At 32.2% G+C, this 19,382-nt stretch overlaps 1 protein-coding gene across 3 annotated transcripts in view; it reads left to right on the forward strand.

Moving 5' to 3' along the window:
• Positions 1-732: 732 nt before the first annotated feature.
• LOC140665236 (uncharacterized) overlaps positions 733-19,382 on the forward strand; it is a 45,485-nt gene continuing 26,835 nt past the window's right edge. For all 3 annotated transcript variants that reach the window (XM_072891102.1, XM_072891103.1, XM_072891104.1), the window contains exons 1-2: positions 733-1,106; positions 19,119-19,379. In XM_072891102.1, the coding sequence (XP_072747203.1) occupies positions 19,140-19,379 (240 nt within the window). In that variant the 5' untranslated portion in view covers positions 733-1,106; positions 19,119-19,139. The remainder of the gene's footprint in view (positions 1,107-19,118; positions 19,380-19,382) is intronic.

A 19,382-nucleotide genomic window follows, 5' to 3' on the forward strand; every position in this document is an offset into this window, starting at 1 on the left:
AGCTGCAAAGCGATTGTTAATTCATGCATAAACGATACCCTGTTAATATCGTTCCCAGTTAGTTACACGAATCTACTATACATTTAGAGCATTTCTCTATTTGCGGTAATTACAAAAGTGACAGGCGACTGTTCCTAGTTTATGTATGCACAGAGGTAGATTTGCATATCAACCATAACGAAATGCATTTAGTAACTGATATTCTTGTGATATCGACTTTAACATTATACATGTGATTATATGTAATAAGAGGGGAAGTCGTTTTACACAGTTTTAACAAGTATAGAAGATATTATGTAATTTTTTCCAAATCGAAAATAATTTCTACATATTTAAGGGAATATATATATGATATACTATACGAAAATAAAATTCATATATATCACTCTCTTTAATTTTTCCGATAATGAATCGCACTCTATTTTCAGCTAAAAACATTTTATTTTAATATTCTTGAACTCAATGTTAAAATAAGAAATTCGAAATGATCCATTTAAATCTACAGATGCACAATTTCAATTAAATCATCGATGGTAGAAAATGTGAGCTTTGCTTTCTCGACATAGTTTGTTTCTCAGAATCAGACTCAAGATAAGTGTTTTTCGCTATACCTTGATAAGAGCACCCCATATCATGGACAGGTCGCGTGTTAGCGCCGATCTGCGCCCCACGTCAAACACTCTCTGCCCGCACCCTCTCGCTCGGGGGTCGCGTTCAGTCAGCTCCGAGCCGCGAGTGGGGTAAGTTGTGCCGCGCGCCGGCTCGTCTAGCCCTTCTCACTGAACGAAGCATACACAACGCCGCTCCGCGTGCATCCCTCTTATTTTCATCGCCGACGATAAAAAGAAACGCAATTGACCGACAAGATCGGCACGAACGCGACGCGCTCGCGTAAAAAGCGCTCGCAAAGACGGGGTCGCGGGTGAATGCATGGGTCGTGGTGATCACGTTTCCGCGAGTTGCCTCTTCCGATTTTCGCATTTAGTTCTTTCGCGACGAGAAGAGTCTCGCTCCGATTTATGACGACCGAAAAAGAAAACGGCATCGGTGGTAGAGACGCGGGTCGCGTGTGAACGCAAGCGGAAAGTGAGCTTCATTATGTTGAGGTGAGTTCTCGCTTTTTTCCTATTCGATGTAGTTTGAACGTAATTGTGACTGCGCAATTTCTTATATAACGTAACCGTGGAAAGCCCCGTGAGCAGAAATATGTATATCTCGTTCTGTTATCGGGTTTTGCAATCACGGTTGTAAATTGGTTTTTGTTGGTTTTCTAATATGGCGCATTGTTTTTACGTTCCATACTTATGTTTCAGTTTCTTTTTACTTCTCTATACATTTTTTGGACAATTTAAAATTATTTTTTTTAATAAAATTGTTAAGGTGGTAAAACAATTGATGAATTTCGAATGATCGACAACCCATGATTTTTAATTTAAGCTTCATAAATGCATATAAGATCTTCTAAATTCAATTTTCTCTTAATAATCTTCGTTGAATAAAATTCGTGCTTAAGATATTTTCGAAGGTTTACATCCGTCTACAATAAATTATATAAATCGATGTTGCAAACATAAAAAATAAAATTTGTACTTTTAATTTTTTGAAATGAATAGGGTATCGGTATCCGAGAGAGTAGTCTCGCGCATCTTTTTACGAAAAAGTTTATGGTTATTGCCAACTGACAGTGGATCTTGTTTCGCGAAGCAGTTTAGAATAAAGATTTTTTCTAGACTTTGTGGAATAAGGGCTGTCTAATACATAATCTGTTATCAATTCTGTTAAAATGTTGGAATAGGAAATATGATCGACTAGGAATCAGAAGCGAATACTAAACGCGAATTGCAGCGCAGTTCTGTGACAATAGGAGCAAATCTCTCAAGTGGGTCAACAAGTTGAATACTCTATAGATACTCGGTTTTGTATTCGGGAGCTGTGTGTGATATGATAGGATAGAGAGAAGCAAGGAGGGTGGGAGAGAGAGGGGGAGATAAAAATCGAAAACGTGAGTAGCAATTATTGGTTTTGCTGCTCATTTCGTTTGCAGAAACTAGTTTGAATAAACGAAAAAAATCAATTAAACTTATTCTTTCTTTTAAATCATTGAAGATAAATTTAGGGATGGGCTAAAGAAATAAGATAATTATACAAATATTTAAAATACGTTATAAATTATAAATATTATTTTCTAGAAAGAAAAAGATTAATAACATTTATGTTATAATTTTACGTCAGCGATGCTTTAATACGTCTAATTTATTTATTACCTTTTAAAGAAAGATTATGACAATTCTTATGTACAATCGTCATCTTTATCATATTTTTTTATCTATTTATTTATTAATGCAATGAGAAAAAGGATATAAATCGATTCTCTGATATATTCGTAATATAAATGCATGCCTATATGTCAATAACGAATTATCTTAAAGTTGTCGGCGATATTACAGGTTTATAATATTATATCGTCACTGATGTTAGTATCACTTCTTTCAAGAAAAATCTCTAAAACTTCTTAAGATATTAATTTCTTATCTCCGTCCCCGAAGTTATTCTCACTTGTATTTCGCACGCAGCATACTCTCTGCGCAAAAATGATATCTTCCTCTGTAAATATTCTTTCTGTGTCAAAGTTCTAGACGATTCTCGACGATGGACACAGTATATACTATATGTGTACTTTAATATTTACGAACGGTACTCACCTGCGAGAACTCACATGTGCCGTATAACACCGTGGTCTTTATACATTATTCGGCGCTTCAAGATTTACTGTTAAATCTACGAACGAGTGATAGAGCAATCCAAGCTGTTTTTCGTACACACTAACAGAAGTTTAGATGATATAACATCTCAGAGAGAAAGAGAAAAAGAAAGAGAGAGAGAGTTCTTTTTTTTATTATATATTTTAAGGAAATATATAAATATGTTTCATATAATTTCTCTCTCTTTAACATCTTTATAATTAACTGCTCAAAAATTGAACTTTTTCTTTAGTTTTTCATAAGAATTAAAATACAAATACAATTCAATCATATATATATATATATATATATATATATATATATATATATATATATATATATATGGAATCGTAAACAGACGACATGACAATATGCATACAATATTGTACCGGATGATCCGCGAATATGAAAGCGATGTTAAAAACGAACCGATCAATTTCGTGCTCTATTTTTGCCGCGATCGATCGTAGGTGCCGTCGAACGCGCCACTAAAACGACGAGCGGCTTTGCATTCTCTTTCTCTCTCTCTCTTTTTTTTTTTTTTTTTTTCGTTCGTCCAGTTTACGCTTGTCATTCTGAAAGATTTCGTTGCGTTTGTGCTCGAAAATGTCACGCACAAGTCTCCCTAAAGATCCAAGTATCCCTCAGAGCTCGCCCACATAATACATGCGATTTTTTCATATTGTAGGAGTTAAATCTCTCGGCAGCCTTTAAAACACTTTAAATTCTCAGAGGAGAGACGGTCGCACGCAGAAGACGGATGATATTTTTCAGCAGTACTTTGTTACATTCACGATCTCGTATTGCCGGTATATCTTCTTGCACTAATTGTAAGTTCTATTTTTGTTTCGCCATATCGATTCCTCGTTGCGGTGTTTGAAGTCGTAATATGCCGAATCTCTTTTGGAAAACGGCGAAATTAAGCGTAGGTATTTATGGCGGTTAGTATGATAGAAAAAACGATGAGAAAAGAATGGTGCTAATACCCGGAGATATAACAATACAAGATGTATTTTAAATAAACGTTCGTTTTGCGGAACAATATACGCAAATAAATCATCGCTGATGCTGGATTAGATATAAACATTCATCATTTTATCGATGTATGTTTAATTCTCCTTTAGACATGTTCTCGATTCAAAATTGATATATTGAATTTCTATTAATGTTGAATTATGTATTTAAATAGGAAACAGAATGATAAGTATTTATGTGCTCAAAAATTGCTCGTTATTATCTTCACGATTGAGTGTTTGTAACGAGTGTTAAATGCAACATTACGGCTCTTTTTCTTTTTATGATAACTGAATGCATAGTTTTTACGACTTGGTAATTTTCTGCGAAATATAAATTGCAAGAGTAGTAAAAATTACCAAGTATGACTATAAAATCATTTTTTCTTTATCTTCTTTCTTATGCAATGTGAAATTCTTTTACTGCATAATGAATGCGAGTTTAAATCCACCATAGTGGTAAAAATCAAATTTAAAAATTCTCATTATATTTTTGAGTTTATCGAATCGAGTCTGTCGGAATGGCCAAGCTTGATAATAATTAAACGCGTTAATCCAGAATAACTACATGTGCACTACGTACAACTTTTTCCATGTAATCATTTACGCCTAAATTTTAATTAACAATCTCCATGAAATTAGTACGTCACTCTATTTTTAGAATTATTTGATGATTAATGAAATTTCGTCTACAAGATTGATACTTTTTAATTAACTATTTATTAAGTAAAGTTCATTTTCAGTCTTGAAGTTCAAATTGTTAGAGTCTTGAAATGTTTTACATTTATCTCCATAATGTTATTCAAATAATTATGTTACTCAAATTCTTGTTAAGTAGAAGTCTACAATTCCAAGAGAATTTTTTGAATTACATAGAGAGGAGAGGAGAGAAAGAGAGAGAGAGAGAGAGATAGAGATAGATTGAAAATAATAATAATAATAACGTCGAAAAAATCCTGTTCAACAGTTGTCAAACAATCTAGGGTATTTTAAATTTAAGATATTTTGCTCAGAATGTTTCTCTCGATGCGATTCTATCTCGAGGAATCGAGTATTTTGCGCATTCCTACAGAATTCAATTGTACATTAAATATGAATTAAACCAATGGGCGGGTAACGCTTGGCGATGGCATACAAAAGTCCCAGCTAAATGTTGAGTTCATCAATTAACAATCACACAGATCGATAGTCAGATTAATTATCGTTGTTAACAGTACGCCCGCTAGGGCAGAACGATCATTCCCATTTGCTGGAACGAAGTAATTAATTGCTAACTGGTAACAATGCTTGCGGACACGGTGGCGACGACAGTACTTGTTATTAATTGAGGATCCAATCGAAAGTTGCATCATATCTCGCGCGATGCAAGTCGGATTATAAAGCATCAACGAGTGCGTTTTAATGTTTGCTATTAAAATTTTTCACACATTGTTAGATTATTTATTCACAATCCTTCGCACACCAATATTTAAATTCAAATTCTTTATTAAATTTTTTATTTGGACGTGTAAAAAATAAATAAATTATTTCTGTCATTATTAGTATTTGTGGTTATATTTTTAATAATAGGTATCGATATTTTTAATTAGAAATATTTTTAATTAAAGGATGAATCTCTAATTTTAATCTTAATCATTATATATGAGAAAAAACGGAATACCATTTAATTTTTTTAAATTATAATCTGTACTGTAAGCACGAAAACTTAAGGAAACGAGATAGCGCACGGCTTATTTTTTGTTGCGTTCATTATTCTCTCGCGGAGACGAGATCTCTTATCTGCTAAAGATTTTTGCTACTCTCTCGGGAATATCGTTTACATCGTACATTTAAGCGCCAGTAAGATCTTCTGTCCGAAAACTTTCGCTTGAGAATTTTGCAACACGAAAATTACGAAAGCTAGCAGAAGGATTTTGAGCTTAATTTGAAATGTATCTTCAAATTGCCGCGGGAATAAGTCGAGTAACAGCGTTCCATGTGGAAGCTGACGGTAGCAGATTACGTCCAACACATCAATATGATAACGAGCTCGGGATATCAGAAGATTGTGTGTGCGCCGCACACTATTTATCTTCCGTCGTTTCTCTCGTTGATATCGCGATTGCCACGTGGGCGACCACCTTCGTAAATTTGCATACTAAAATTTATCGTTGTTGATTTATATCATCAAATTATACTATCGTAAAAGCTGAATAGACGACGATGGAATAGGTGATTTTTGTCGCGTCGTAAAACTTCTTTCGCAATTTCGACTTTCAATTCAATCCGAATGGTTAAAAAAATTGCATTGTAACATTTCACGTATCCAGTTACATTGAATTAGAATCTATTTGCTTATTGAAATATATTTATATTTGCATTTAATGCTTGATGCACGGTTTTCTGTCTGTCATAACATTGAATACATCTATTGTAACTCTCGATTCATTGTAGTTGAGCGTTATTGATTGATTGGTCAGGCAGATTCTCGCACTCTCTTATAGTTCATACATATCGCGTCCGTCGCTATTGTATACTTTGCGATTATCGTTGGGTTCCGGATGCGATTCTGAATAATTCGCGAACACCCGCGTAATCCCCGGTTGAACCCACCCTGGGATCCACACACATTATACAAACTCGGCTCGATACATAACAACTTGTTGGGACAGGTCGGCGTTAATGCCATTACATTACCCGTTTAATCTGAATACCATCAACATAATCATGTTTGCCAACATCTTGCCTTGGCTTGCCAGCCCTCTGTATCTCGTTTATTCAATTATGCTTCCATCTCTTTAGCAGAACGTCACGGCCGCAAGGGAAGATGTAGCGACGTTTAGCGAAGCTCGTGCGACGTCAGTCCTTAAAAGACGTCGCGATCGGTAGCCGCAGTATTGCAACTTTGATGGATTACTGTCTTTTCTCATCTTCTTGGTCGTCGGATTGGTAAAAAGTAACGGAGATGATTCTCCAGGTGCTTACTGAGAGTAAAACAGAGAGTCGAGTAGGACGTCACTTGGACAGATAAAAGGAATGAACTGTGTTAGTCGACTGCTCGTACTCTTCACGTTGCGTTCTTTTTGCCGCAAGAACCATGAGACGGTTCTTTTTAGAAGAATCAATCGTGGAAGAAGTGCGGTGCTTCTTTAACTATATGTATTGTATAAGTGAGTACTTTATTGGAGTGCTTGATATTCCGTTTCTGAAGGACCTAATGGCCGTTTTTATTTCCATTTACTTACTGAATCGTTTAATTTAATCTAACTTGCGAAAATGAAAAATTTTTTTTTCTGCCAGACTAATAAAATTTCTTCTTTAATCAGAGTTCAAGAATGGTCGACTGTTAACTTTTTCAATTGTATATATTCCCAAACTTAACCTGTCTTGAATTTTTTAAAAATACTTTTATTCTTGAAAAGATAAGACTCCTGAGAATCTTATTAAATGTTTCAATTAAGAAATTTCATCCTTTTCTTATTCAATTTCCGTTTTCATTTCCGAGAATTTCCGACATATATAAATATCAATTCACATTATGTATGAAGGTACATTAATATAAACTGCATTTATTAAGCGTATGCGTGTGTATCTGTGTATGTATGTGTATCGCTTTGTAGCGCGCTTGATGCACATTACTGAATACTTTACTATTTATGCATTAAAGTTGTTAGCATAATTATCATTTTTGAAATACTTAGAGAGAAAGAGAGAGAGAGAGAGAGAGAGAGAGAGAGAGAGAGAGAGGGGGGAGAGTCAATAAACAGAAATATATAGAAAATAATGACGTCGTCGAAAGAATTTTACAAATGTCAAAAAATCTTGTAATATAATAAACTCGTCCTTGTGTATATACTTTAATAACGTCAGATATTCTAATAATTTCAATGTTTTCAATTTCTCGGTGTTATTGCATTTTTTATGAAATATATTTTCACGCGTTCTGTTTTTGCTTTGTTTAATGCCGAAAGTTCTTGTTCTTATTTCTACCATTATTGTAGTCGTTTGTAGAAGTGAAAAAATAAAGTGATATGATTTTGACATTTAAAGTTTTAATAATGACAAACTATTAATTAAACATAGAAGCTTGAAACGTGACTCATAAAAAATAATGTATGCACGCTAATGAACTGCATGTAATAGAGATGAGAGTGCCTTCGTCATAATCTAAATAAATATTTTAAAAAAATTGTTTTTAGAACAACAGCTGTTGGTCATCTTTCTAATTGAAAATGACGTCCTTTTAACATTAAATTTTAGTATCTCGATTTCTCGACATTTCGCCTGCGAAATAACATAAAAAATTTTAAGAAAAAACTACTTTGCTCGCTCATTGTCAGTATTGCTCGTAAGATACGAATAACTTTCTAAAACAGAAATTACGATTTTTTTGTATATTTCATTATATAATTTCCCCAAGAGAAGTAATTAATTTAAGTGTCAAAAAGAAAATGTAGCAGTCATTACTCTAATTGTAAAGATATAATTATTAAAATTCCGAACTGCGTAGGAAAGATGCTACGTATATTTATCTTTTTTCTTTTTATGCATTATAACAATAGAAATAATTGTACGATTAAACTTGATTATTTATTAATAATAAGTATTTATTGCAATAGAATAGACTAATAAAATATAAAAAAAGACAAATCTTATTAGAGAATATCTTGATCTTTTCTTATTAAAATGCATTTATAGTGACACATGACTTCCGTTAAATAACCTCTAAAATGCATTTATAATGACATATAACTTCCGTCAGACCATATTGCAGAGTATAGGAAATAGCGAGTATTTAGCAAAGAAACTGATTTCCACGGAGCGATAGCAACGATTTTCTGTATCGTGTCTACCAGTGCGAATTCACGACAAATGGTACGAGAAAGCATACATGCGGGTTTTCATCTCTAAAATGATTTCCTGGTAGACGACAAAGAACGAAAAAGTAGTATTGATACGATACAGTTATATCATAAAGAAAAATATAAAATATAAAATGTTAATGTTATTTTTTAACGAATCTTTAATTTTAATTAAGGCAAATGCTCTTTCATTGTAATTTAATAGAAAATATCAATCAACGATAAAATACAATCTAAAATATATTTTTTACTTTTATGCTATTAACTCTTGCTATGTAAATGTATTTTTTCAATGAAAAAGTTATCAAAATTAATATTAAAAACATGTACCTTAACAAAATAAAATTGTCGCTCGATAATTCTCTCATCATTTCATTTTCTCCTTGTGATTATGTATTTTTATTTCTCTCATTTTATATCATTTCCTTTTCTCAGAATAATGGAGTGGAATAATGCCGCTGATCTATTCTGAGTAATAATGGCATCGATATTCTTGGGTTAGGTTGTGCAACCTATTTGATTATCTATGTTTCGCATAAAAATTTTTCAATATAGAAGAAATTTAGATTCAAAATTCTTAAATTTATAGTGAAATCAAATGTACAGTAAATGGACTTAAGTTTGTTGAAATAAATCAGCGTCAGTAATAAGCTTGTTTGAAAACTACAACAAAGCATCGTTTTGAGGAGATCCATAACTACTCTTGTGTTTCGTTGTAGTTACGTGATGACTTCTTCTCTCTCTCTCTCTCTCGACAACCACGATCCTCCAGCATTATTTCGTGCTACGTGTTTCTCGTTTATCCTCATCTCGTCAGAAACTCCCCGCTAATCCGTCTTCCGTCTTATCCTCGGAATAATTTTGCAGACGATAACAATTGAAATGAATCGCAGTCGCACGCATATACATGGCACCGCACTTCGTAGAATTGGCATAAATTCCGCGCCGTTAAACTTGCCGCTTCATTTGCCCGTCTTCCCTACCAGAAGATAAATGGTTCCTTCGGAAGCCCGAGAAAAATGATGAAGGAAAAAGGTGCGAGCGCGTGGTCGGAAGGAATGTGGCATATCAGAATAATCGCTGATCCGCTGATGTGTAGGAGTGGTTTTACTCTTAGTTTTTTTTTTTTTTAGAACTTGATTCGTGCGATAATTATTATATCGACAAAATCATTAGTTTTGATCATGCGTCTTTCGACTAGCTTATTATTAATTAATTTTTTTATGTGACTATGAGCAGCACCGATCAAAGTTTCATAAACGTTTTCACGTTATATCTGTAAGAGTATTACAAAGATTTTAATAGTGATGTATGTGATTAATTACATTGCCTTCATTTGCGCGCTGATACCGGTTTATTCCGGAAGTCAAAATGATTGATAAATGGTTGGACGATTAAGTTAAAATAATTTACTGCGGATAATAGTTTGTAAAAAGTTACTTTTTTTTAACAATATTTTATATATAATATAATAATCCACTATACTATATTTTATTATATCGAACAATGTTTTGACTTTATGTTGTCCTTTATTGATCTTATGCCATTGTTTAATCGATAAATTTTAAACTTGCTTGACAATAATTAATTATTGAATAAGCAATCAAAAGCAAATTCAAGATCGGAAATATTATATATAATTTCGGGATCATTGCCAAAACTGCCGACAAGTCTTGACTACATTGATCATATAAAATTGTATCGGTATAAAATTGCGATTCGAGAATTTAATGAAAGAGACGATTTATGGATGTAACAAATGTGAAGCTGAATCTGATATTTCGTCTTTCTAACAAAATAAACTAATGTATAAACTAAAAACTATACTACATATATCAAATTTTGCCGCGTGTTTCCCTACGTGCATTTTATTCCGAAGTCTAATTTTCACATTCGGTATTAAACATTCAACTGCTTAAAAACACCAAGTTACAGTTTTGCAAGAGAAATATGGAAAGAGAGAACACATTTGTTATTACAAGCTCATATCGTCTTTCATCTTCGTTAACGCCGTTCTTTGTTCACCTAATAATTCATACGTCTCTTCGAGCATGTACTACGACATGGTAATTACGTTCTAAGAAATTAGCCCGTAATGGACGTACGCAAGTCTCTGAATTGCCTTTCACAATCGCTCATCGTCGTGGATACGCAAAATTAATCTTCGCTGTGTAATTCAGATGCAGCGAGCATCGTATATACGTCGTGGTTCACAAGTATAGGAATGTTCGTGCCAGATAGTCGTAACCGGCTTGTAGAACGAGTAAAATACGGCACGGCCTACAATAGAGAGTCGATTCATCGAAGTATCGCGACGAATAATTGACCGCGCTCTGTTTGCTCCGATTAATTAACTTCTAGTTTGACATTGTCCTTCTGACCGCAATTCCCTAATATATCAGATATTTAATGAATATTCCCTGCATCCTTATGTGCTCTTCGATATTATAACCTTTTCTCTTTTTTTTTATCGAGAAAAAACCGAGGTGTATCTCAATGGAATTTTCCTATAGGATTTATAAAAGTTTCGTTTTTTTACCGATTTCTTTTTACATTTATTTACTTTCTTTATATTATTTACAAAACTTAGAGAATGTAACATGACTAGTTGTATTCCACGTGTTTTCCCACGCTGTTTTACAATCAGAATAAAACAGAAATTTTACCGTACTTAGAACACATTTTTCACACAGTTTAATTGCTGTTGATATTTAACAAATAGGAACATTTGTTGATGCTATTTTGTCGGTTTATTTTATGGTTCATTAATGGATTATTGCATTTAAATAGTTAATTATTCTGAACGTTGTTAGGCATAATTACAACATTGTTATCCTGTTGTATGTTAAATTTATTACGATTGATTTTAAGAGAATATTTATTTAAATCACAATTAATCAAAATTAATTCGAAAATTTATTTGGCGCGAAAGAAAATGTTATTTTGCTTTTTTTACAATTTTATTTTTTTTTTTTTAGGATTACATTTTATTAAATTTTTTTATTATTTTATTATTTTATTAAATTATGTAAAAAATACCATCTCGTTTGACGTTGTAGAGCAAAAATAATTAAGCTCCTAATTCTGTTATTGGATAATCTAACTAGTTAATCTGTACATTGTGCATCCATTAAAGCAATGTTGTATTTAAGCTGTATTTAAATTAATTAATTTCGGCGTGACATATGTAATCACAAAATGTATGTACTCGTAATAACATGTTGCAACGCACTGTCGTATGCTATTAATTACTCGCGTTTCTGAATCAGTATCAATAGAACATTGATTGGTTGGATTATCTTTGAAACTTGCGCATGATTTAATTGTCGACATAATCATGGACCATCGATGTCCGCCGAAGAAAATGCCTGATAACGTAAATAATCTTGCGACGATGCGAGAATTGCCAAGTTGACTTAACGCAGAGAGATTTTCACGTGGGCGATAAAATAACAAGCGTACGTCACGACTATTAAATGTCAGCAAAATGTTTTCAACGTTTCATCGAACGATGTCGTTGAACAAACATATCGTTCTTACACGGGATGATAACGATGTCGACAATTTCGTCTGAGATCGCTGAATTACGAAAGTCTCACTTTGAGATTCTATTGTGTGTCGCCTGTACTTTGATTATTTCGCGACGGATTTGCGAGGTTACTCAATAGTGTTCTTTGCTAAAACTTTGAACAAAGAGACAAAGACTGCGGTCTATCTTTGCAAGAAATATAACATCGCATACAGATGCATGTCTATAGAAACTTTTCACATCACGAAAATGTGTACACATGAATAGTATGTATATGTACGATCTAAGTTGCTTGCGCAGTAGATAAGGAAAATGTGTAGCCAGACATAATATCATAACGCTGTACGTGTGATTATTATGTTTTCATGCGAGGTTTTACCGAGAAGTTTCCGTCGAAAAATTTCTTTCAAAAATTGCACCTCCGTTTGGAGAGCGTAAAAACTAAAAACCAATATTAATGCCATCTTATCTTATGGCGGAAAGTTTTTCGTAATAACTAGATTCCACGCCGCTTTAATTAACGAGCCGCAAATCCACCGAATCGGAATTCCTCGCTGAATTTCACACTCGTGTCATCGGTAGACTTTATGAAATTTCTGAAAGACAGTCACCGGGAATATTAGGATCTTTCTAATAACACGGATTATTTGTATGTAACTGATGTAGAAGCTACTATAATAATGTTGGAAGCTGCAATAATAATATTCAATAATTTACGCGCCGCAGACTCATTTCAAAGGTATATCTTGTAAATTATGTTGATGCAAAAATTTCCATGAAGAGCCATAGAAACATAATTTGAAATGAAAAATTGACATAAGAAAAAACTACGCTTTAATCGAATATATATTTGTTTAACTTTTATATGAAATATACGAATAATTACTTTTGTGTATAATTAAGTTAATTATTTTAAATATTGTATCATTTCAGCTTTTAGCTTTGAAAATTACATTAATTGCTATTTATTGGATGTATATGTGGCAAGACATTATTATTATTCTTTCTCTCTCTCTCTCTCTCTCTCTCTTTCTCCTCCCTCTATCAATAAAGCCTTTCGCGATTCTAACTATTCAAACTGAATATTCACCATATAAAAATATTCGTCATATAAAACACGACTAAGTTTTATTCATCACGTTGATCGTGCCCAACAAAACAATTAACGATATTACAATCATTCATCCACATTGACAAGGGTCATATTTTCCGAATGCATTGCATTTCGTTTATATTCATATTTCTTGTTCAATTACGCAACATGAGAATAAACAGGTGTTTAATTTTCTAGTTATTATTCTGTTTTATTATACCTTTCGTTAAATAATCACATAAACTGATACTCGTTTTGATCAGAATATATGTTATTTCCAATTTTGTTTCTATTTAAATTAAATTGTAAGATATTTTTGTATGTTGTATTTGGAATGAAAAATTTTCTATATTACGTTTTGCTCATTTTCGTGACGTGCAATATCCGGCCGTAAATTAATCGTGAATCGATAATGTATGCAAGGCCTACATAGAAGAGCGATGGGAGCCACGCTCTTAACAGCGCATCAAAATGCATGTCGTAGTTACGGGTCGGAAAATTAAGAGGGTGTAATATAATGTACCGAACCGAGAGAACTGTGCATTTATCTGGGTCATCTTCCCAACATCATCCTGGCAGCATTTATATGCAGAGGATGTTCTAAGAAATCCCCATTGGACATTCAATTGGCTTCTTAGAACGTAGCCAAATGGATGTATTATATATGTATATATGTATAAGTATATATGTATTTTTGAATGTATGAGTAGTGCATGCAGTTATAAAGAAATTTTATTATAGAAGTTTTATCTCATACTATTGTATTTTTGTTTTAAAAATATTGTTAATAAAATATATAATTAAATTAAAATATATGTATGTGTAAATATATATTAATAATGATATTTAAATTGTATACAGGGTGTCACATTTTTAGAAATTTTAGAAATATGCTCAAATACCAAAATATGTCTCTCTTCGAGCCAAACGACTTTAGTACGATATTTTTGATACATTAGAACATATTTTTAAAAATGGGACACTATATATATGTATGTGTATTTATATATGTTTGTGTTGTATATATTTGTTATATCACAACACGTATGTGTAATATCATAAAACATATCGAGATGATTTTTAATATAGGGTATCTACTGTAATCTCGTAAAAAAATTGCCTAAAAATTTCCTGATTTTCCAGGTATTTTTATTCAAAATTCGAAATAAAAAGAATATTATTAATACAACTTTCTCTAAAATAAAATTTTTTATTATATTTTCTAACGTTTTTTTATTCATACGAAGAAAAAACAGAATCTGTTAAGTTTCAATGCTAGATTTATAAATGTATGTATTTAAAAAAAAACAGTGATAACTTTCATAATTTTTCATTAATATAAAATTTTCACTTTTTATCATTAAAAGTTACGAAGCGTATGTAGTATTTCATATTCAATATTAAATATATAAACAAAAAAATATATGTGTAGGTGTATATATATATATATTTATTTATTTATTTAATTTTCAGAGAGAGAGAAAGAGAATTCTACATATCAAAATTATTAGAATATTTATTAAATAAATTACAAAATAGATCGGCTCGAAATGCCAAACGTACAAGTATCGTGTTGACAATGGTCGTATTTCGATAGTTCTATCGACTTTAATGAGATTTCATGTCAGTCTAAAATAACTTTTAATTTTCAGAGAGGGTTTTATGCGTAAAAATTATTACAATTTATTAAACAAATTAGATTGACCAAAATGCCAAACGTACAAGTACTGATTGTGAGACGAGACGCTGGTTATATTTGGAATGTTCTATCTATACTTTAAATGAGATTTTGTGTTTTTTTTTGTGTCGTTTTGCAATCACTTATACTTTCTGAACAAAGTTCTAGATATGCATAAAAATTGTTAGAATATTTATTAAACAAATTAGATATCGAAATGCCAGTATAACATGAATTTCATTTACGTTTAGTGTCTCGGGCGATTTAATTTATATAATTATCTAATATAATATTCTAATTTTTACGCATATATAAAACTTTTTGTAGAAACTATTGCAACTATTGCAGCTTCTCAAGTGCTTGAAATTTGGCAAGAATGCTAAAAATTGTTGAAGGACAAAGTGAGATGCAGCCTCAATTAAACCTGGCGCTCCAGTTTGTCCCGATTTTCTCCCGACCTATTCTTTTAATGACTAGCACTATTTGTTTAATCTATATATCAAAAATTCTAAAATTACAATATTAAAATAAACCCAAACCTCTCAACTTAATTAATGAGTTTTCACGAAGTAAAGCGCCAGTTTTACATATTTACATCCAAATGGAATTGTATGAAATATGCTATGCGATAACTGTGACAAAAGAAATTAATTCCGCGAATACTTAATACGTAATAAATTACCTCATACGTAATAAATTATCTGCTTGTATCCACGAAGTCTAATCCCAAGTCTGCTCATCTTTTCCTAATCCTTCGTTGATACAGCTTGGTAAGAACTCATAAAACACTCTGGCGACATTTTGCACGACACTCCCGATTTCGATACGCATATTACGTTTATTGATACACGAAATCTATGTCGGATCGACATCTTCCCGCTTACGTATCGTCACGTGAAATAACAAAATCACGGCGTGCAGAGCGTTATGCATACAGAAAATTCGATATGTTAATAGACTTTTTTGCGGATTAATAAATACGTATAATGAAACGAACGTCCGTCTTTAATTTGGCAGTCCCAACACTCGTTCGCGCGTGATCTTCACCTCCCCCCGCAATCACTTGAACACACCGTTTCCGACGAAATTGCGATTGTTATGTAGATCTCTCCTTTGATACTTACGAATATTTGTCTACACTCCGATACTCTTTGAAATGTTACAAAACTCGCAACGTTCGTCGTTCAAGCAAATAGCATAGCCGCCGAATTACGCGTAAAAGCAACAGTGTATAAAAATATGGTGGCGGAACGACGAAGTTGCAGCATCGAATGACCTCGAAAATCGCGAAACGCTACCGGTTGCGACAATTACGTGCGGAACAATTCTGTGTTGAGACTATGGCCTGTACTTAAACCTCGATTCACTTCCGATGTACACGATATTTCGCCAAAATTGACGAAAACGACGCAAGGCAACTGTGACTTGTCTCGACTGTGCTCGGCTCCATGGACATTGTACGACTGCAACTTAACATTCGACTGTGCCGTGCGTATAACAGAGTTGACCTTTGTAGAGGTCATCTGTGGTGTAGATGACATTCGCGTCTTGTATCACTGCGCGACTGTGTTGCGTGTACAACCGTCAACCGGGAATCGTCTGCGATGTTTTTTTTCCTGTGCGCTTCGCGCCGAACATGTTCATTTTTTATATTCTTTGCTTCGCAACGAAATAATATAATAGTAATTTTTCTCTATACGGGAAAAATATAATAATAAAAATTATAATATATAATATTTATAATTGTGGAATATATATTAACATATATATAAGAAATCACGCGCGATATTTTTATTCAATAATATATAGACGAATATTATATACGAGTATTGTTTTAAAGAAATATATTGCAATTATTCAAATATTTTGATGTACAAACAAATAATCGTTAATCAACAATAGATAAATATATAATTTATCGTTTTTATAGTTTGCACAGGAAAGGTCATTAATGTCTTTATACATAAATTTATCCACATATTGGAATATAAATTTTCCATGTATGTATGTACAAAATATATAAATATATTGGTATGTATTAATATGCATAAATTTATTTATAAAGGCATTAATAACACTTTCTGTACATTTATGCACAATTAATTTATTATAGACGGAGCTTTGTGAACTTGGCACCTGACTTGCAGCAATTTTTTTTTTAATTATTTTTCGAAAGATTTTTGTATGTAGTTGAATGTAGTAACATTGATTTTGTTTGTAGTAACGCAGAAAAAAAAATATAACAAATTAAAAAAATGTCATCCCCCGACTTTGAAATTAATCAATTTTAACGATTGTTTCTTAAAGAGAATCGTTTGTAGTGGATTATAGTAAAATTATTTCCGTTTGTAGTTGCTCCGTTCGCGAGATATAATTATTTAAATAATTTCATAAAAAATAAATTTTTCTAATTTTCAAGATATTTCAAATCCGTTTGCGGATCTCGATTCGAAGTTTTAACCTGCAGCACACTCTCTCTACATTTTTATAATCCATCTTTTTGCAGTAAAATATAATACTTTAAACAATTATTAATATTTCCGAAATAATCTTGAAACACTGTAATTGACGAATAAAAAAAAAGAACTTGCAATATCTTTAAAATTAAAAAAAATTATTTTTTTCTAAATGCTTAAATAATTATTTCTCGGCAACGGTGCAACTACAAATACAAGCAAAAGCACTACAAACAACTACAATCGATTCTAAATTAGATCCCGCAAACGGATTTGCAATATCTTGAAAATTAGAAGAATTTATTTTTTATGAAATTATTTAAATAATTATATCTCGTCAAAGGTTTAACTACAAACGGAAATAATTTTACTACAATCCACTACAAACGATTATCTTTAAGAAACAATCGTTAAAATTGATTAATTTCAAAGTCGGGGGATGACGTTTTTTTAATTTGTCATATTTTTTTTTCTGCGTTACTACAAACAAAATCAATGTTACTAAATACATTTAACTACATACAAAAATCTTTCGAAAAATAATTAAAAAAAAAAGATTGCTGCAAGTCGGGTGCCAAGTTCATAAAGCCGACAAGCGGAGGTACGAACGTTTCAGTATGTTCGGTATCTCGAACGATTTAATTGTTTAATTAATATTTTAATAATTTTTACACATAAAACTTTCTGTAAAACTAACGTAGAATTTTCATGCGTTTAAAATCTTAGAAGAAATGCTAAAAAATGTTAAAAAATTGTCAACAAACAAAGCAAGTCGCAGTGAACTTAACATCTCAGTTTGTCTCGAGCCATTTTTTTTGTTTAATAGTCAGATCTATTTGTTTAATTTTATCAAAAACTTTAGAAAAATACTTTATTAAAAATAAAGCCAAAACTCTCAACAATTAATGAGTTTTTACGAAGTAAGACGCCAGTTTTACACACGGCTGACTACAATATGAAAAGCAAAATTATCCAAAAAAGAATTTTCAAGGAAATTTCTTAAACTTCAATAAAATTTTATGAGACTTCCCTGAATTTTTCAGATAAAAAAGAAATTCCTAAATATTTCCGGTTTTTTATATTTTTCCAGAGAGTAGACACCCTGTAATACGCTAATGCCATTGATTCAATGTAATTTTTTACGTATTCTTAAAGAAAAAATAAAGAACCAATTAAGTTTGTAATTCTGTATATTGCTGCGTTAATTTTTTTGTGCGATAAATCCAGAGAAAGATTTTTTAAAGAAATCTTATTGTTTCTTTTAAACTTTTAATAAATATTCTTAGTCTCTGGAAAACGTTTTTGTGATTGTATGCACTATGCTAATGATGCGGGCTCGCTTTTCGAAGTATCATTTTTTTGTCACAAAGGTGCACGAAACACAAGGTTTCTATCAGACATTAAAGCAAAATTTACTGCTTTAAGCAAGTACAATTAAAATTAATTTATTCAAATAATATAATATAATATAATATATAATATACTAAATTAACCTATTCAAAAATAACAGTCGTTCCTCGTTTAATTAGAAAAATAGGCTGTTTCAATCTATTCTACAGTCTAAAAAAAGATTTGTAACATATTTTTTAGTTAGAATATCTTATTTCGAATTATTCTCTTATAAAAACGTATTATTAACGTCTTATTCGATATTAATAGCGATGAATATTAATAATTAATGCTAAGAATTTTTGTGAATAATAATACAATATTTGTCAATGACGAAAAGAAAATATTCAGTGAATGGAAATGGAAATTATGTCACAGGGGTAAAAGAATATCACCGTGATGTTACACCGAAGTGCTTCGTCGCGACGTCGACGAGCGTCGCCAAGCATGGCAAACTCGAGCCAGCCGGCAGGGGGGGTATCTTCGACGATGCGGGGTCGACGAGCGAGCGTCGCCACCGAAAAGCCCTTTATTTTGCCGCCAAGCAGCCCCGGAGAAACGATGGAAAGACAAAGATCGCCGAGGGGTAGCATGGTTCCGAATATCGCTCTGGATACCGAGAGCGACTCCCCTGACGAGGTT

This window comes from Anoplolepis gracilipes, chromosome 4 (assembly GCF_047496725.1).
Source record: "Anoplolepis gracilipes chromosome 4, ASM4749672v1, whole genome shotgun sequence".
Classification (NCBI taxonomy): domain Eukaryota; kingdom Metazoa; phylum Arthropoda; class Insecta; order Hymenoptera; family Formicidae; genus Anoplolepis; species Anoplolepis gracilipes.